The 19244-nt window shown below is 35.0% G+C and overlaps 1 protein-coding gene across 1 annotated transcript in view; it reads right to left on the bottom strand.

Annotated features, from left to right (window-relative positions):
* The window catches only part of Liprin-alpha (PTPRF interacting protein alpha), a 76731-nt gene that overhangs the window by 52404 nt on the left and 5083 nt on the right, over window positions 1-19244 (bottom strand). Inside the window, exons 3-4 of the mRNA XM_018445567.1 lie at window positions 15723-15824; window positions 15351-15515 (exon numbers count right to left, since the gene is read on the bottom strand). Of these exons, the coding sequence (XP_018301069.1) occupies window positions 15351-15515; window positions 15723-15824 (267 nt within the window). The remainder of the gene's footprint in view (window positions 1-15350; window positions 15516-15722; window positions 15825-19244) is intronic.

The following is a 19244-nucleotide window of genomic DNA, read 5'->3' on the forward strand; positions in this document are numbered from 1 at the left end:
CCCCAGCCGGTACCTGTCCTGGAAGGGTCCTGATCTTTCCGAACGTATCAATACGGCTTCCAGAAGGGCTGCTCCACGGTAAATGCTATCTGCCGGGTGCGTGCCTTCTTGAACACCAGAACGCGAGATAGGAAGGTAATGATTGCCATTTCACTAGACATAGTGAACACTTTCAGCACCCTCTCCTGGGACTGGATGGGAGAGGCGATGGAGCATTTCCAGATCGCCCTCGTACCTCGACCATAGTCCGGAACTACTTCCGGAAAAGGAAGCTAGAGTATTGGGATCGGGACGGTGTTACTAGACGCGAGGTAGCGGTATCGTGCAGCGTCTCTCAGAATTCCATCTTGGGGCCCCTGCTGTGAAATATAACGTACGATTACGTCTTTCGCACTGCTCTCCCTCCGGGTACGGGGGTCGTCTGCTATGCGGACATCTTCATCCTTGTAGTGGGAGAAGGGGTTACAATCGCTTGCATCATGTGGTTCATAAAGGATCTGAGACTGGAGGTGCCTCTTCACAAGACGGAAACTCTGTTCTTCCATAACGGGACATGTGAGAAACCGCCTCTCTCCCATATCATGGTGAAGACGACCTGAATCCAGATGAGCCACGATCAAGTATCTGGGACGCACCCTGGACGATCGATGAGAGTTTAATGAGCATTTTGCCTCACTAGCTCTCAAGGTAGGCAGGATGGCGGACACACTGGCCCGCTTCTTGCTCAACCTGAGGGGTTCGGGTGCAGCGGTCAGGAAGCCCTGCTTAAAATTTACTATAGAGAACTGTAGAAAAAAGTTCTATAGTTTTTAATAAGTGGTTTGAATCGGCAAATCTCTCTCTCTCTCTCTCTCTCTCTCTCTCTCCCTCTCCCCATCCGTAATGGTTTTCTATGTAAAATAATGTTTCCAATGGGAATTACACTTGCCGATTAACACCTAGATATCAAAATGCAAATATGATGTAAATATAAGAAATAAAAAATCAAATACTTTTTTCTTTATATTTGCATCATATATTCATCATATTTAAGATACACCGAACATTTATACGCATATACATATTTCTAAAAACGAGGTTTCAGTGGGATTCGAACCTAAAACCTGTGTGATGATAACCCTACACACTAACTATAATCGCACGCATGTGCAAACAATTTAGCATTCGACTGTTATTCGATTTCTCGTATAAGTTATTTATATGATGAATTTACTGTAGGCTGTCAAAAGCATTTTAATATATCCTTATACCTTGAGAGAATTATTATTTCATATCTAAGCGATAGCAAATTACTTTACGTGAATAATATAGGAGAATTGGAAGAAACTACTATCATGCGCGATGCGCGAAGTTCCGCAAGGCACAATTCTGGATACGCGAGGCGTGGCCTTCACGTGGTTGATGTGACGCATCTATCTGCGATGGCGTACCCCACGGGAGAGGGGGGTTGGGAGGCCGGGACACGGGCGGGGAACCGGGGCTCGATCTCTGCCCTCTAGCAGGACGGATCGGAGGGAGTGTGGTGTTCCCCCTCGGTCGTTAGAGTAGGGCTCCTCAAGGCTGCGCCTCAACAGGAGAGGGAAGAATCCCCGTGGAATCTTTCCACTAGAGGATAGGCGCGGGGTGGCTGGGTAGAATGCTGCACGCAGATCCCGGCCCCCGGTCACACGCCCACGGCAGAACGTCCGGGGAGATTTTAATGGGTGCAAGTCCCACACAATCCCTCCTTTTCTCTCCGGAGAAAGAGGATGCGAGCGTAGGCATTTTCTTTCCCTTAAAAAAAAAAAGGTTGGGGAGATCCTATCGCCTGGCCGCCACGGTTGCCAGGTATTAATGTTCTCAACTTTCTTGTTTGGGTTTATATTAAAGATTTAGTCGAGCATAATGATATAAAAAACGAGGTTCGTGAAGCTATTGTTGCGACCTTCGATAATATTACATCCGAAATGGCGCACCGTGCAACGCGTAGTATTGTTCAAAGGGCCGAACTCTGCATACGAGAGGGAGGACGGCACTTTGAACAATTTTTGAAGCATGAGAGTAGACTAAGTCTATTGAAGAAACCACTATAAAATAACGCACCATGCTATCTACCGCAAGATGCTGTGGAAATGATAGCACTCTGTCATTTTCTTACCACAGAGAGGAAAGAAAGTTTTTTGACGCACGATACTGCATGTAGATATTCGGCTCGCTGCTCATGCATGTACGCACGCATGCACGTACGCCTACGAACACACATACATACAAAAGTAAATTTTTTGCATCAATCAAAGATTTCGCTTTGATAAAAAAAAAAGTCGCGGAATATTCATAACTGAAAGTGGAAATTCAACGCCATTCGCGATTCGCGTCTAACGACGGCCATTGCCATTTGTAAACAACATGCCTAGCGACGGTGAATGCGCGCCTCACTGGGCATCCTATCCTGCCGCGCGTTTGGTGATAGGCCGGGCGAATTTGGCTATGAAAAAGCAGAATATTGGGCGATTGGGAGCACTTAATAACACTATAATTAGTGCTAATAATAAAGTTCTAATTAAGAGATCTTACATAGTGATTACATTAGTCGATTAAACGTTTCGGCTACATTCGAACCATCTTCAGCGATGTCAATAATTAACTTTGGAATAAAAATTCACATTAATTGGCAAAGGGTGCAATGAAGAGAGTCCCGCTAAATTTTCAAATTTGAAGAGTGCAACTGTCGCTAAGCCAAGTGAGCGCTAGAGTAATTTGAGAACTATGTTATATAAAAATTTTTCACAAGTGAAATTCAAAAATTGGCATGACCTACCTGCTGCACACTAAGACCATGTACATCTTATTGAGAAATAATTATAGGATCTTCGATAATTATTGTTAAATTAAACAACACAACTATATCTGACAACGTCCTGTGAGAGAATGACAGTTAAAGTATGAATGTTATACGTAAAGACATGTCATCAATAAACAAAATAAAAGGTGTGGTTACAAAAATGTCATAAAAATAAAATAGATAGTCAAACTCATAGTAATGTTGTAAACTATTCAAATTATTGAGAATGTTAAGGTAAGAGTATAGTTGACAGAGATTTGTATTGTCACATACCAAATATCACCAACAAAATTTTAAATTTATCATTGCAAGCTTTTTAAATAATGGCTATCCAGTAATGTTCATTTTTTATATCATAAATTCACGCCTAAAGTCTCTATGTACGCGGAAGTCTCTTAAACAAGCCGAAGAGAAATCGAAAGAAAAAATAGTAAAAGAAAAGATTTTCTGGTTTAATATTCCTTTTTCGGTTGGGATAATTTGGTTGGGATAATGTCAAAATTTTGGATAACGAAAGATATTTGGAAAGAAGATTGATATCAGAAATGCTTAACATTCAAATACAAGAGAACGGTTTAAATACAAAGTCAGACACAGAACTTTTGCATGTTTACCTTAACATTTTCAATAATTTCAATAGTTTCTGACATTACTATATGAGTTTGACTATCCATCTATTTTATTCTTATGACACTTTTATGGTATAACCACACTTTTCATTTTGTTTATTGGTGACATGTCTTTACGTATAACTTTCATACTTTAACTGTCATTCTCTCACGGGACATTATCAGATATAGTTGTGTTCCAATTTAACAATACTTGTCGAAAATCCTATAATTGATTCTCAATAAGATGTCATGGTCTCAGTGTGCAGCAGATGGGTCATGCCAATTTTTGAATTTCACTTGTAAAAAATTTTCATACAACATAGTTTATCAAATTACTATAACACTCACTTGGTTTAGTGACAGTTGCACTCTTCAAATTTGAAAATTTGGTGGGACTCCTTGCTGCAACCTTTGACTATTCATGTGAATTTTTATTACGAAGTTAATTATTGACATCGCTGAAAATGGCTCGAATAGAGCCGAAATGTTTAATCGATTAATGTAATCATTATATAAGATCTTTTTCTCAATCACCCGACATTCTACTTTTTTCATTGCTATCTTTACTTAAAATTTACTATAGAGAACTATAGAAAAAAGTTCTATAGTTTTTAATGAGCGTTTTGAATTGATAAATCCCCATCCGTAATAGTTTTCTATGTGAAATATAGTTTCCAATAGTTTTCAATAGGGATTCCACTTGCCGATTAATACCTAGATATGAAATTAGGTTAACTTTTCGCACATAGGACAGAACATTCTTTCGTTTTGAATGAATGCGTCGAATGGGCCTAATTTCATTAAAATCGGAGGTGAGATAACAATTCTAAATAAATACTGACTAAAATACGTGTATATCGCTGCATTAAGTCGGTATGATAGATTAACCTTTACTACTACATTCTTCCGTTTCATACAAAAACGCGTCGAATGAGCATAATTTCATTGAAATTAAAGGTGAAAGGCGTTTTCTAAATAATTATCTACTATAATTTTATTTCCACGAAATTATAAAACTATTAAAAACTATAAGCATTACAGTGGGGTATTTTCTTAATAGGGATTGCATGCATTGAGTGGTCTATCCGTAATAATTTATCGATAAACCACTCGAAGCATGCAATTCCATATGGAACAGTATTGACAGTCTCTAATAAATTTACCATAAAAACTTATAAGAGAAAATCTATTGAAACACATTAGCCAGCCGACGGTCATAAGTTGTTTCCCATAAAGAACATTTCGACTTTCAGTTTGAAAACCTATATAGACACTTATAGATCGGTACTATACATAAAACATCATCAAAATTGATAAGAATTTAATAGGTAAAACACTATAGAAAATTATATTCATAGAATTTTATTGATAAGTCTAGAGTTTCTATAGTTATTCTTCTCGTGCGCTACTATAGAAAATTTTAAGCAGGAATTACTTCGAGAGCCCAAATTTTTACTTTATTCTATTGAATTTGGCATAAATTAATAACTCGTTAACCATCGCGAAAATTGTAAAATGATGAAGGACTTTTCTTCTCAGTTTAGTCCATTCTATCCCTATGCGAGAGCTTATCGTTAATTATCAAACACCCTGTATGCGTACACAAACAAGGATTACACAGAAGAAAAGAACATATGGATATATATTTTTGTAAATTACTGGCAAAATTGAATTGGCCAGTAATTAATTTTATTTATTTATTTTGATAAATATGTACGATTAATTACTTATTTTGAGTATTAAAACAGTACTTTTAATATTCAGATACTAGCAACAGTATTTTTAATACTCGAAATTAGTAATTAACCCTTCGTGATCAAAATAACTCGAGCATCATGTTTGATGCTAGATTTCAGAACCTTCCTGGCATTGGAAGGACGCGTACCTGCCATCAACTGAAGGTTTGAAACTTCATCTATCGATAGAAATGCTTAGCTTTTTAATTGGACCGTTAGTATGCATCTAGCAGCTATTTGCGCAAAAAGCGTTTTCTTCTCGGGTCAAAGTGTCAGCAAGTGTGACCAACGCGTCGTTCCCATTAAAAAATTTATGATTTATATTTTTGCATTAAATTGCAAAAATAAGCAAGAGTGTGTGTGTGTCCTTCAAGTAAGAATAAAAAAAAACGTTGAGGAAAGAAAAAAAACCTACGACTCATGTGTGATAAACACACTCTCTAAACCAGCCAACCAAAGCAAGATCTGAGGAGCATCCAGTCAACCAAGGCAAGATCTGAAGAGCATCCAGCCAATCAAGGCAAGATAATCATAAAGGAAAACGACTAACAATTGAAAGTGCGATTAATGTATCAAATGCTCAAATTGTTCACCATTTACTGTTTGACAATGCGCTAATCGATGATAAAGACCTGAAACGGCGTCTTCTATGTATTCATTGGGTACACTGTTAAATCTATAGTGTCAAATTTAACCTAACGTGAGTCACCACTGCTCCTACTAAATATATCGTTATTTTTTACCAAAACGATAGCTAAATTTAACACTATATTGTATAATTTGACACTGTATAGTGTCAAATATAACCATTGTTTTAGTATAAAATAACGAAATGATTAAGTAGGAACAATGGCGACTCACGTTCAGTTAAATTTGACACTATAGATTTAAGTGTATAAGTGAAGGTTCATCAAAAATTCGACGTCGTAGATCATTTAGATTCTGAGGTTTAGTTTTGTATACTCGATCTTTCAGATAACTTCAGAGAAAATAGTCGAGGTGTCAAATCCGGTGACCGAGCTGGCCATTCGATCGTGCTTCTTCTTCGATATGATATATTTAGATATCATTTTTGATGTACTAAAAACAGCTGAAAACTTTTTGGAAATATTTCAAAAAGATTGCAGACGTTCTTTTTGTAACATTTCATCAATCTTTCAACAAAGTTTCATGTGCAAGAACGCGGATATTTTGCTATTCCAGAGCTGTCTCAGAAATGTTGCAGACGTATTTCGCAATTTTTATGAAATGTTTCACTTTTCAGTTGAAATATTTCTGAGATATTTCTGAAAACTTTCGGTGCTATATTGGTTATAGTTACGGATTAAGCAGAAAATACCTAACCAGTCATCTTTTTTCTCCTTTCTTTTCGATACCTGTAATTTAAGACAAGAAACAACAGAAATAATGTCCACTATGATATTTACAAAAATTATAACAAAAATCCGTATGAATTTCGAAACATCAAAATTTTTCTTATACATGTAAAATTGAAAATGCTTTGAAAAAGAACTATGCCCACTAAGATATTGATATATTACTCTAAAAATATCTAACTTTAACCATAATTGGCGGTCTCATAATTTAATTGATGTATTAAATCACATTGTATCAATCCAACATAACTTACACATTTAGTAACGCGATGTAATGATTGCTATTAACAAATCCATATAGCAATCCCATTACTTAATAATGGCTCGATTACTGATGATTACAATATTCATCCAAATCTCAACATTCTCATCATGTATATAAGGAAACCATTTCTTCGTTATCTCATTCGAACTAAATAATATTATATGATTTGAATAAGAAAAAATACTTTTAGAAATATACAAAAGTGTGAAAACGTTAGAAGAAAGTAGTTTGAAGTACCCTTGGCAGATATGTATGGCAGACAATGTATGTTGGATTCGACGTCTTTTTATAAAAACACAAATTATTTTCCATATAATTTTTGTTTTTACAGTAGAAAATTTGTTTTTAAAGCAGAAAATTTGTTTCAAAGCAGATAATTGGTTTTAAAGCAAACAAATACCTAACCAAAACAAATTCTCTGCTGTAAAAACAATAATTATATAGAAAATAATTTGTATTCTTAAAGCAGAAAATGTATTTTACAGCAAAGAATTTGTGTAATTGAAGCAGAAAATATTTATTTTAGCCTCACTTACGTGTTCCTCTACGTGTTCATCGATGTGACAGATTTCCTAACCTGAATAGTCATCGGTTTTAATGATTAATATCTTAATCCACGGGGCAGAGCGACGCTTCTTTTGTCAGATTCATTTCGTGCAAAAACGTGTCGAGCCTAATTTTATTAATATCGGAGGTGAGGAGGCTAAACTCAACAATTACCTGTTTATTATTACCGAGACACTTAAACCAACTTAATCGATCCTGTTGTTTTGAACCGACCGAGACACTACCATACAGATCGCAGCGCTCGCTGACCATGTGACCATGCATTGCTAGCGTCACATTTGCCTCTTGTGCCAAAAATTCCAAAAGGACATTTCCCCCACTCCATAGCGAGAGCGATAGCGATGTTTCTTAAATTAAAAGTTTCAGATTCGGACTTTGCGTCGCAACATCTCAGCTCGTAGCGCACGTAGAGAAAAAATGAAAGCGTATTGTACAATCGGAGTGTAAGCTGTCGATTAAACGTACATAGAACTCGATCGGTTCAGTTATTATTGAGATCTAGTAATCTCGGTCCTCCACAACTCGCGGTCTTGCGTAAAGGAACCACGGTAGTGTCGCTGCGCTTGGCTTAGCGCCGAGACACTACCGTGTCTTCTGATATTATGCAATTTTAAGTTCCATGTCCGGAAACTTTTCGACGACAATGTATGTTGATAATTCAATGTACAAAATAAGCCACTTCAGTAGATTATCCACTGATTTTCAGATTTAGAGAGTGTGTTTATCGCACATGGATCGTAGGCACGACGGAAATTTTTTCTTCATCTTTTTTTATCCTTACATTGGAAAGACACATACAATCCACATCTTACTTATTTTTGTAATTTAATGCAAAAATATAAATCATAATTTTTTTAACGAAAACGACGCATTGGTCACACTTGCTGACACTTTGACCCGAGAAAAAAACCCTCTTTGCGCGAATGGCTGCTAAACGCATACTGACGCATCCGATTAAAAAGCTAAGCATCTCTATCGATAGATGAAGTTTCAAATCTCCAGTTGATAGCAGGTACGCGTCCTTCCAATGCCAGGAAGGTTCTGAAATCTAGCGTGAAAGATGATGCTCGGGTCATTTTGATCCAGGACTATGAAGGGTTAAGCATATAAAACTCACCTTCGCGGATCCATACTATCTTATCAAACACATGCTTCTCCTCTGTCTCCCCCAATGTCTCGATCCACTTCCGCATATCCTCAATCACTTTCTAGTTTCCAATATGTTCCCTACTTGCTGGAAGCAAGTTATAGTCCTTCCCATTCCTAAAACTCGTAACCCCTCCTCTCCTTCCTCCTTTCGTCTTGTGTCACTCACACTCTTCCTCTCGAAACTAGAGCAAATATGTTTCATGCAGCTGAACATATCTTTAACTCTACAAATTGCATACCGGATTGCCAATCCAGTTTCCAGCATGTGTACAATACGACCACCGACCTGTCTGACTTTGTGCTCCGCGGATTCGACACTGACCTCCTAACTTCTGTAATCGCCCTTGATTTTTCTAAAGCCTTCGACACCGTCAACCCAGTATTGTAAGATTTGTGAGGTTAATCTGCGCATGTGAACACTTCGTCATAGACCACGTGACCTACGTCATAGACTGGTTTCGACACACCCGTATTCAGATTCAATATGGAGCATTTCTTGGCGCCTGGATGCATTTTTTATATAATATCTTTAATCAATGTTAATATTAATGCTATAGGAAATATTGATACATTTAGTTCGGGCAGACGCTACTAGCGCTATTTGTATCTTTTTACTTTTATCGTTTATTAGAAGTAAAACAAAGATAGAATGACACAAATAGCACTAATAGCGTCTTCCCAAACGCTAAACATTGTCTACATAAAGGTTTATTAATTTTATATCATTTGGATTAAATAAATTTATTAATACTCGGTAAAAAAAAAGGTCTATATCAGGCCTATCCAATTTGAGTTCCGGAGCCAAAACGCAGACATATCGATACAAAAAAATCAATGTGGGTAAGATTTTGAGGACTGTAAAGTATTGATACGCATCTAAGTGACGCTTACCAACAATTTATCGTTCCTAAAATCTTACTCATATTGAAATTTTTTTTCGTCAATAGCTTTGCGTTTTGGCTTCGGAGCTAAATTGGACAGGCCTGGTCTATATGAAATTAAATAAAGTATGTATAATTGGTTAATATTGACAACAACGAAAGCAGCTTCGATGATCTTGACCTCGACATATGTTTTATCAAGGTCATGACCCTCAGTGACCTCCGACATACTTTAGTTGGCAGTCATCCTTCGTTAAAAAGTTATTAACAAAAAATATTCGGAAAATGATGTCTCTTTTCTACTATATGAAACAGAAATTTTCTGCTTTAAAGTATATTTTACGACTTTCCACGGGAAGCAACTCCCACCCCATCTCCCCCCCTGCTTGGGGGCGCACGACTTCAAGAGATTCGGTCCTTATCCCCCTATTATTCACAACTATCACCACTGATCTTCCCTCTATTTCTATTACCTCCAAACTTCTAATGTATGCTGCCGATATTGTTCTTCTTTCTTCCTTTGAACCATCCGACTCTCTCGCGGCTGCTCTAAATCATGACATTAAATCTATCGCTGAATGGACCTCGGCAAACTCCTTTCATTTAAATCCATCTAAATCTTGTTTCTTAATTGCTGGTTCCACTTCCACGCTATTTCGCCTCTCTTCCTTTAACATCTCCCTAAACTCTGTCACAATTCCTCGTTCAGACTCAATTAAAATTCTTGGAATCCATTTCGACTTCTCTTGGACTTTCTGTACTCACGGTTTTTTTAAATGCTAAACCGCCTTCCTTCATCTTCGTCTTCTATATCTCTTTCGTCATATCCTAAATTCTTCTCAAAGACTCTTAGTCTCCCAAATTCTTATAGTGTCCTTCGAATACCCTGACGTGGTTTACATTCCTTCACTAACTCAAAAATTGTTAACTCGTATTCAACGCATCCAGGACTCTTGCCTATATTTCTCATACAATATCCGAAAATACGATCATTTATCTCTTTCTTTCATCAACTCCGGTTGATTAGACATTCGTAAACGTTTCATTCTCCACCTATGTTATTTTGTTAGCTGTGTCTCGCTTTCTTTGGTCTGCTGATCGCCATTTCTATGGTATTGTGTACACCGGCTCAAACGCTGTCTCTTAGCCTCCTCAAATTTTTGTCAAGAGAGATTTTTTGACCTCTGCCTTTTCGTCTAATTATTCCACAAATTCTTCATTGTACTTTTGCGTTCTACGCTTATATTCATGTAAATCCCATTAAACTCACTCTCGCGTTCTATCGTCGGCACGCGAATTTAGTGTTGGTGCAGCGTCCGTCATAAGCGGCGCACTTTTTGTGTAAAGGATACAGCGTGGCCGGCGCCAAGCGTGAGAGGCTCCCAAGCACGCGTGCACGGGGCTATCGGGGACAGAGTCAGGTCACGGAAACGAGCCTCCTAGAGATCGCGGCCTTGACGAGTTGGAAGAGTTATCGCGTTGGGTATTTCGAGCGTGAGTTCGGCGTGTCGCGATTACTTTCCGCGTGCGTGCTATCGGTTTGTGTGTGCTTTGGTGCGTGAAACGTATGTTATATTGGTATGTAATATCGTTGTTGTGTGTTTGTCCTCGACGTATTAAACTAGCGTGTCGCGTTTGCGTGTGAGAATCTTCGAATTGTTAGTAGTGTCTTTGCGTCCTCTACACGAGGTTCACCGATTGCGATATCGTGCGTATTTCCTGGCGTGTGCGTGCGCAGTCCGAGAAGAAGCCTTACGCTTAGAAATTTTCTGTCGAGTCTCGCGAAATGTTCGATTCAGCGGTGTGAATGAGTGTGCATGAAGACTCGCAAGATCACGATATCGAATTTGCTTGTTCAGCCTGTTCGCTAAACTATCATTCTCTCCATAACTATCGTGACTCTCCGGTTTCGCGTCTTAATTGATTCTACAGCGCAACTATTATTACTCTTCTTTATTAATATTTTTTTCCGTCTATCGATGGCTTTTCCTTCTTTATTTCTTTGTTTTCTTGTATTTTCTTTTGCCTCGATTTAGTAAAAGTGCTTATACTTTACATATTGGTGACGATTGTGTTACTCGCCCCTTATCCTTGAATATCCCGTTCATGCAGACTGGCCCTTACGCGAACACTCTACCCCTCTGCCGTTAGGTAGAGCTAGCCAGCCCTCACGTGAGCGAGAGTTTGCTCTCGATTTTCGCGATATTTGGTGCTCTTGAGATTTCGTGGCTCTAGCATGGTTCGCGTTCGCGTTCGTGAAACTGACGTCGTCTTGGAGCGTCTGGCGTCCAACTTTGTCGCGACTCACGATTCTTGCTCGACCGCGTAAGGTGTATTTTCCCGTGCGAAGGCTTCCACCTTCCCTTCGTCCCGATTGATCCGCCGTTTCCTGAGTGCGCTCCCGCGCGCACTTCAATCAACACAGGAAAAGGCGTGACAGTACATATATAGTATTGTTGCACTCGCGCAAAGAAAAGCGCACTCGCGAAACTCTCGCGGACTATTCTCGTACGAGGCTCACTCGCGGCAATAATTATTACACAGCTTAGAGAATGAGAACGAGTTCTTATTGACAGATGTCTCAGAACAGAACGACAGAACATAAAACATGAAATCGTCAGGGGGAAAATCCTCTTCTGTCTTAATCCATGACAGACGGCCCGGCACTCGATTCAGAGGAAACTCTATCGCACGGCGCAACGGTATAGGTATATATAATTTATATTGAATTATTTAAGTATTAAAGATCCAGCTTTGACCGTTATAGGCATTTAATTTCTAGTTCGTACTGAATTTCATATTAAAATCTATATCAATTGATCTACTTTCAGTGTTATTTCATTGAGGTTTTACAATTCATTAAAATTTTACAATTCATTAAAATTTCATTAGGATTTCATTACAGTTCATTATGACTTCACTACAATTCGTTAATGTTTTATAAAAAATTCAGTACAAAGTATTATCATATTTAGCTCTGCGTTGGTACAAAAATACAATGTATGTACTAAAATACATGCGAAAACCATGTACAAATGTAAATTTGACATGTCTGCAGATAATCTGAGCTTCGGCTTTATAGACCTGATTATATACAGACACCGACAAAATACTATTAAAGATCGACAGTCTTACGGGAGTTCGCATCTCTGTTAAAGCTGCTCACTAAACATTTACACTTAAAGGAAGCTTGTAATCACATTTCTAACAGTGTATGAGATATATATATATATTAATTTCGTGGATATATATATAAAACTAAATACTCGATTTTTATTAAAAACTGTGATTTAATGTTATCGTTCGGGTTTAATTATCCATAGAAATGATAATTATAGAGGAAAAATTGTAATTTTGTGACAATATATATAAGATATTATAGCACTACAAGTATACGTACTTATTTATAGGGCATTTACATAATAAAAAATCATAAATTTAATAATATACTAGCTAAATATTTATATTAATGATTGCAAATTTATATCAATTATTGATAATGTTAGTGTACTTCAATTACCGAGCTCTTTCGAGGCTTTTTTTGTGAGGACAAAAATTTGCTCAGGGTTAATGGTCTTTAATAGTATATATCTCGTCAATGATAGAGAGCACGACTAAGGTAATTCGAGGGAAGATGCCACAAGAGGGAAGACGCCATTTTTTATTTAGTTTTTTTATAGAACGCGCGTTGACCATACTGACTGTGCAAAAGCGTATGGCAAACAGTTGCGCAATTATCGGCTTAGATGAACATGTTCATGCCAATGTCGATTGGAAAAAATTATATGAAATACGAAAAGGTAGGTCATGAAACATGCTCTTTGTAATATTTGGTATGCTAATAGTTAAGGTCTGTATTTCGATGCTTACTGTAAAACCGGACAAATGATATACGGTTTTAATCCTTGCGGTCATGTGGATGATATAGATTATAATTTGTAATATTCTTATATGCGTAAAAGCTGCAATTGAATATTACACTTGGCGATAAAAATATGTCCAACTTACTTCCTAAATTACTCTCTTTTACATTTCCTCAATTTATGTTTTATCATACCTTTATATGTTTTTATAACTTAAACTCTTGATTGTGGACTATAAATAAATAAAATATGCAAGTTTATATTGCATCGCATTATTTAATTGTTTATAACATCTTCTCCCATAGGAGGTGGCATCTTATCCATATACATATATAGGGGGAAGATGCCACTTTTGCAAGGTATGATATATCAACTTTTTCCAATAATACGGAATATTAAACGTTAAATTTATAAATTTGTGTAAATAAAGGAAGGTCTCTAGAATATAAATAATATTTTTTCGTAACTTAACTCAATAACATTAAGAAGTTATTCAAGAATAAAAGCTTAAGTGTGGCATCTTCCCCCCAAATATCTTAAATTTTAAACGTGAGAATACCATCTAGCGGCATTGCAATCTTTCAACTATTAATTCCGAGATTTTAATTATCTTGTTTCCGTTTTCGATAACTTTCATTAATAAATCTACAAAAATATTATATATTTCGTTCCCATTACTTTTCAAATATTTTCATTAATTTTCCTGAGAATTCAGCATATTTCAGTGTACAATAAACTGTAAAAATATTATTTGTCTTGCATTATTCTCCATTTCTTTAGGATTCATGATAATGCAGTGCTTTATTCAATGTTCAATTGCTTTGAATATAAACTATATTTTTCTTCACAATTCTTTTGAATTCAACGTTTGTCGTTAATTGATTTTGTTATTTTTTAGTAGATTTCATTACATTCTTACAACTATTAATTGCAACATTTTAATTATCCTGTTGTTTTTTCATTAATTTTCATTAATAAATCTTTAAAAATATTGTATATTTCGTTTCCATTTCATTATATTTCAGATATTTTCATTAATTTTCCTTAGAATTTATAATATTTCAGTGTACAATAAATTGTAAAAGTATTATATGTCTTGCATTACTTTCCATTTTTTTTATACATTTTCAATAAATATTATTATTAAAGATAATTATAATTATCTTTAGGATTCATGATACTTCAGTATAATTCAGTATTCAATATCTCTGAATAAATTAATATGAATATTAAATATATATGCACATTAGTTTTCATTATTTTTCATCACTCTTCATTAATTATTATTAAAATTCATAGTATTTCAATACTGAAATACTATGAATTAAAGTATTATAATACTTTCAATATTGAAATACTATGAATGACATCTTAAGACAATATTTAAAACGGTCTTAAATATAGAATCCGATTATAAATAGCAGCCTAAGGCTTGATATTAAAAAAAAAAATAAAATTTTATAAAAAAGTTGCGAAAAATAAGAAATGGAACAAAATTTACTTCTTCAAACTATAATCAAAATTCAGAAAGAATTATTTAGGAAAACTGTATTGATCAACATGTAGTTATTTATTTAAGAAAATAAAAGTAGATTCAAATGTGTCGAGCTAATGATGAGAAGAAGAAACATAAAAATAGGTAATTTTACCTTACTTTTTTTTGCTTATTTTATAACTACACTTTCCTTCTTAAGTAATACGTAATCATAATATATGCATGCGTTGATCCTTATTTGACGAGTCCTACTTAAAAGCGTAATATATTAGTATCAAGTGATCATTCATGCAAGCGTTTATTGTCGCTGTCGTGCATCACAGAAATAATAAAGTAAAATAAATCAAATACGTCATAATTGCGGTATAATTTACAAGTAATAAATCTCTTTTGTTTGTCGATAATTATACAAGTCTTTTTCACATACTGCAACCGAAAGATTAGACTCAATTCAAATAAAAATTGATTTGAGTTTCCTCTTTCATAGTGTGTATAGTTTTTCTCATAAAAGAAACTTTTATAAATTAAACTTTGCTCTGTTAAAAAATGGCAATATAATGGCATTTAATAAAGTAGCATAAAATACCTTTTCGTCCAAAGCCTTGTGGTGCTCGAAAAGGCTTTTCAAAGCTTTGAGGACTTCCACCTCAGACGATACACCAGATTGCGCAGCGGCTTGACGTTTCACAACTGTCATCCTAAGTGACCGTTCATGTCGCGATACTAAACACTCTAGATGTTCCAGTAAGAGCTAGAAATATCGATAATGAAGTATGTTACGTTAACCATATAGAGCCATTTGTTTCGTCATTAAATCTACAATTTTTTATTTATTGTTACTTTTACTTTCATTATACGTTAAATGCACATTTACTTATTAAAGAAAAATTATTAAAAAGCCTAGAAAATTTGATAAAATCATAAAGTTGTTAGAATGGTATCAAAATCAGCTACGCACACGTGTGTTGTTTCGCTCCGCTTTTAATTCGGAAATTTCCTCTTCTCTTTCCAAGATGTTCTCTCGCGCCGCTGCCAGTTCTTTTGTCAACTGAGAAAATTCCTGTAATAAAACAGTGCACGTTAATATTAAAGAATTATTTTGCAAAAAAAGAGTAAGATAATTATGCAATATAAGGGACCACCCTCCAATGATCTTGATCTTAATGTTGTCAAGATCATCACCTTGAGTGACCTTCAACAGGTTTCAACCGTCGCTCATTGTTCATTAAAAAGTTATTAATAAAAAAAGTTTGAAAAAATAACATCTTATTTCTGCCATATATAATACTAAAAATTATTCTATACCCTTCCTTGCTTGAGGCAAGGGGAAGGTGAGGTGGATCTTGCTTCGCGTGGAAAGTCGGATGTCCCTTGGCAAGGGGTAGGTAAGTAGGTAGGGTGAAACTCGTTTTGCGTGAAAATTCGGACGCTCCTTGGGAAGGGGGGAGATGGGATGAAACTCGTTTCGCGTAAAAAACCGGTCGCCCCTTGGCAGGGGGGAGGTGAAGTAAAACTCGCTTCGCGTGGAAAGTCGGATGTTCCTTAGCAAGGAAAAGATGAGGTGAAACTCGCTTCTTGTGAAAAGTCATACGCCCCTAGGCAGGAGGTATGGTGGGATGGACTTCCCTTCGCAAGGAAAGCCATTACGTAAGCAAGAAAGCGTACAGAATAATTTTTAATATTGCATATATCAGAAATAAGGCGTTATTTTTTTCAAACTTCTTCTGTTACTAACTTTTTAATGAATAACAAGCGATGGCTAAAATCTGTTGAAGATTACTCAGGGTGATAACCTTCACAACATATGTCAAGGTCCAGATCATCGGAGAATGGTTCCTTATACTGCATAATTAACATTATTATTAATATTTCAAGACATTTCACTACTACCGAGACAAAGGTGGTCTAAAAGCTTAGGACGCTCACACGGAATGCAAGAAATTTGGGTTTGACTCCAGGTCAAAATAATATTTTTCGCAATAAGAATTAATTATATTTACAGATTTTAATATGTCAATCAACATTATTAAGATCGTTCTAAGATGCGAAAAAGCATCAAATTATTAAATTGCTAGTCAACTCATGATATTACTGCGGTAGTTTAATCTCTAAACCTCATAGAGTGGTTTTGCCACTAATATTTTAGAGTAACAGTCGAAATTTGCGATAATCACTCCATAAGAGAGAATTATCACCTTAATTGTAGTTGATGCGATCACCCTAATTGCGAGTTAAGCTAGGGTGAATGTTTCACTCAATTTTTTGAAATGGTTTTGTGATACAGCTTCATGCAATACCTATTTTCTAAATCTAACAGAGTGGTTTTGCCACTAATATTTTGAAATGACAATCACACACACACATTTGCGATAGTCACTCCATAAAATAGACTTATCATTCTATTTTAAGTTAACGACCATTAACTGCGAGTTAAACTAGGAGTGACTGTTTCACTCAAATTTTTGGAGCAGTTGTGTATTGTGGCATCATACAGCATCTAGAAGTTCGAAAAAGCAGAAAATCTATGTTCTAAAGCAGAGAATTTGTGTTTTAAAGCAAAGAAAATTTGTTCGAAGTGTTGATCATAGAGCATGAAAATGTGATTGCAGTGCTTGTCACATCGCGGTAATGCGTGGCTGTGACAGATTCCCTAACTTGAATAATCGTTAAAATTTTAAAATATCTAGGTTTTGCGGGATATAATCCTGCACCTTTTTTATTGAAACAAATAATATTTCGTACAAGCATATGTTGTTTTAATGAAACAAATTTCAGTCAAATAAATAGGAATACTGAATCTAAAGAAACCTTTTTTTCTGTGTAGATATGTTCTTAGTAAAAATTATATATATTATATTTGAAAGTTATTTTGTATGATCAAATAATAAAATGTTGTTAGAAAAATAAATATAAATTATTTTAGTTCTATTTTAATGTAGAAATATTAAATATAAAGCGTTTTGTCATAGTTAAGTTGTAATTGAATGTTCACACGTGCATAACAAGTTAATTGAAAAGAGCAGAACTTTGTGTTGCAGAAGGAGGCAAACATTTGAATATTTGCATATCGTTAGATAAGAGATTTACAATTTTTCTTTATTAATGAATATTTATGACTATGTTTACGTGTATCAATAAAATTAATAAAACATTTATAAAGTGACATTCCTTATATATGTTGAATTCGTCTTACAGCGTTTTCCATTGAGAAAACTAGTGCAGCATCAGCACCGTGCTAGTTTCGATGAAAACTGCACCAGTAATAGTACTAATAGTGCAGGTTTAGTGTGGTTCAGTGAAACACATTACTGAATTATTTATTTTATAATAATATTCTGATTTTTATTATTTATTTCTTACCAAAATTTTTTTATTAATTTTTCTTGAATTTCAAAAATTTTAAACATCAAAATATTTAGATTGTTGCATACACTCACAGAAAAGATTTCTATATTCAATGCTATTACTCCTCGATCTAGAATAAAATAAGATCGATATAGAGTCAATCGTATTTATTTTTCAGAAAAGAATATTTTCTTCTTAAATGAAAAATTCTAAAATCTATAATAAAATATTCTTCATGCTATTTCATTAATTTTCTACAAAAAACTGGGCTCGGCCAGGACTCGAACTCAGGATCTCTCGTTCCGCGTGTCTCTCACCTAGCGCTACATCACGAGAGCTTCGCTGTCATGATGCTGTAGCATCACGTATATAACATTAGATAGACTTATTCTAAACGTAAGAATATGTAAGAATATATAAACCTAAATTTATATGTGTTATACTCGTCTCAAGACAAGATGTCGATTTTATTTTATTAGAGGGAGTAGAATAAAAATTATTGATTTTATTTTTAATAGAATTATAATTTTATATTGTATACAGTTGAGCTAAGATTAAGTACGTCAAGAATATTTTTTTTCTCAATATTAGAAATCCTTTCTGAGAGTGTAGATATTACTACTGAAACTAGAAATAATATTATTGTTATGAAGATAATTAGAATAATATTATACCTTAACGTAATATCATAGGTACCTTATATATAAAGCACAAACACAACCTCAATTTCAATTAATTTCAACTTACGTCTTTAAAGACAGTGGAGAAAAAATTGAACTCAGTGCAACTTTTTTGCACCAGTTTTGTCAGTATAACATTAAACACTGAAAATACATGAACTGGTTTTAACAGTGGAACAGTATATTTTATTGTTCTCAGTGTGCACAAGTGTTTCTCCAGTGGGAAACGTTATTAAAGATCCTTAGTGTTATGAAAAAAATTGCACTTGTGCTATTTAAAAAGATTCAAAATAATATATATATTTTAATTAATGTATTTAACATTAGAAGAACCGAGGTAGCCAATTTGGCTCCTCGCGAACTAATACTTCTCAAACTAATATAACTTTTTTTTATAATATGATAACTGCTTTTTATAAAATAAATTAATAAAATTAGTGATACTATTGTTAAAA

Source organism: Mycetomoellerius zeteki, unplaced genomic scaffold, assembly GCF_001594055.1.
Source record: "Mycetomoellerius zeteki isolate Tzet28-1 unplaced genomic scaffold, Tzet1.0 scaffold162, whole genome shotgun sequence".
NCBI classification, from domain to species: domain Eukaryota; kingdom Metazoa; phylum Arthropoda; class Insecta; order Hymenoptera; family Formicidae; genus Mycetomoellerius; species Mycetomoellerius zeteki.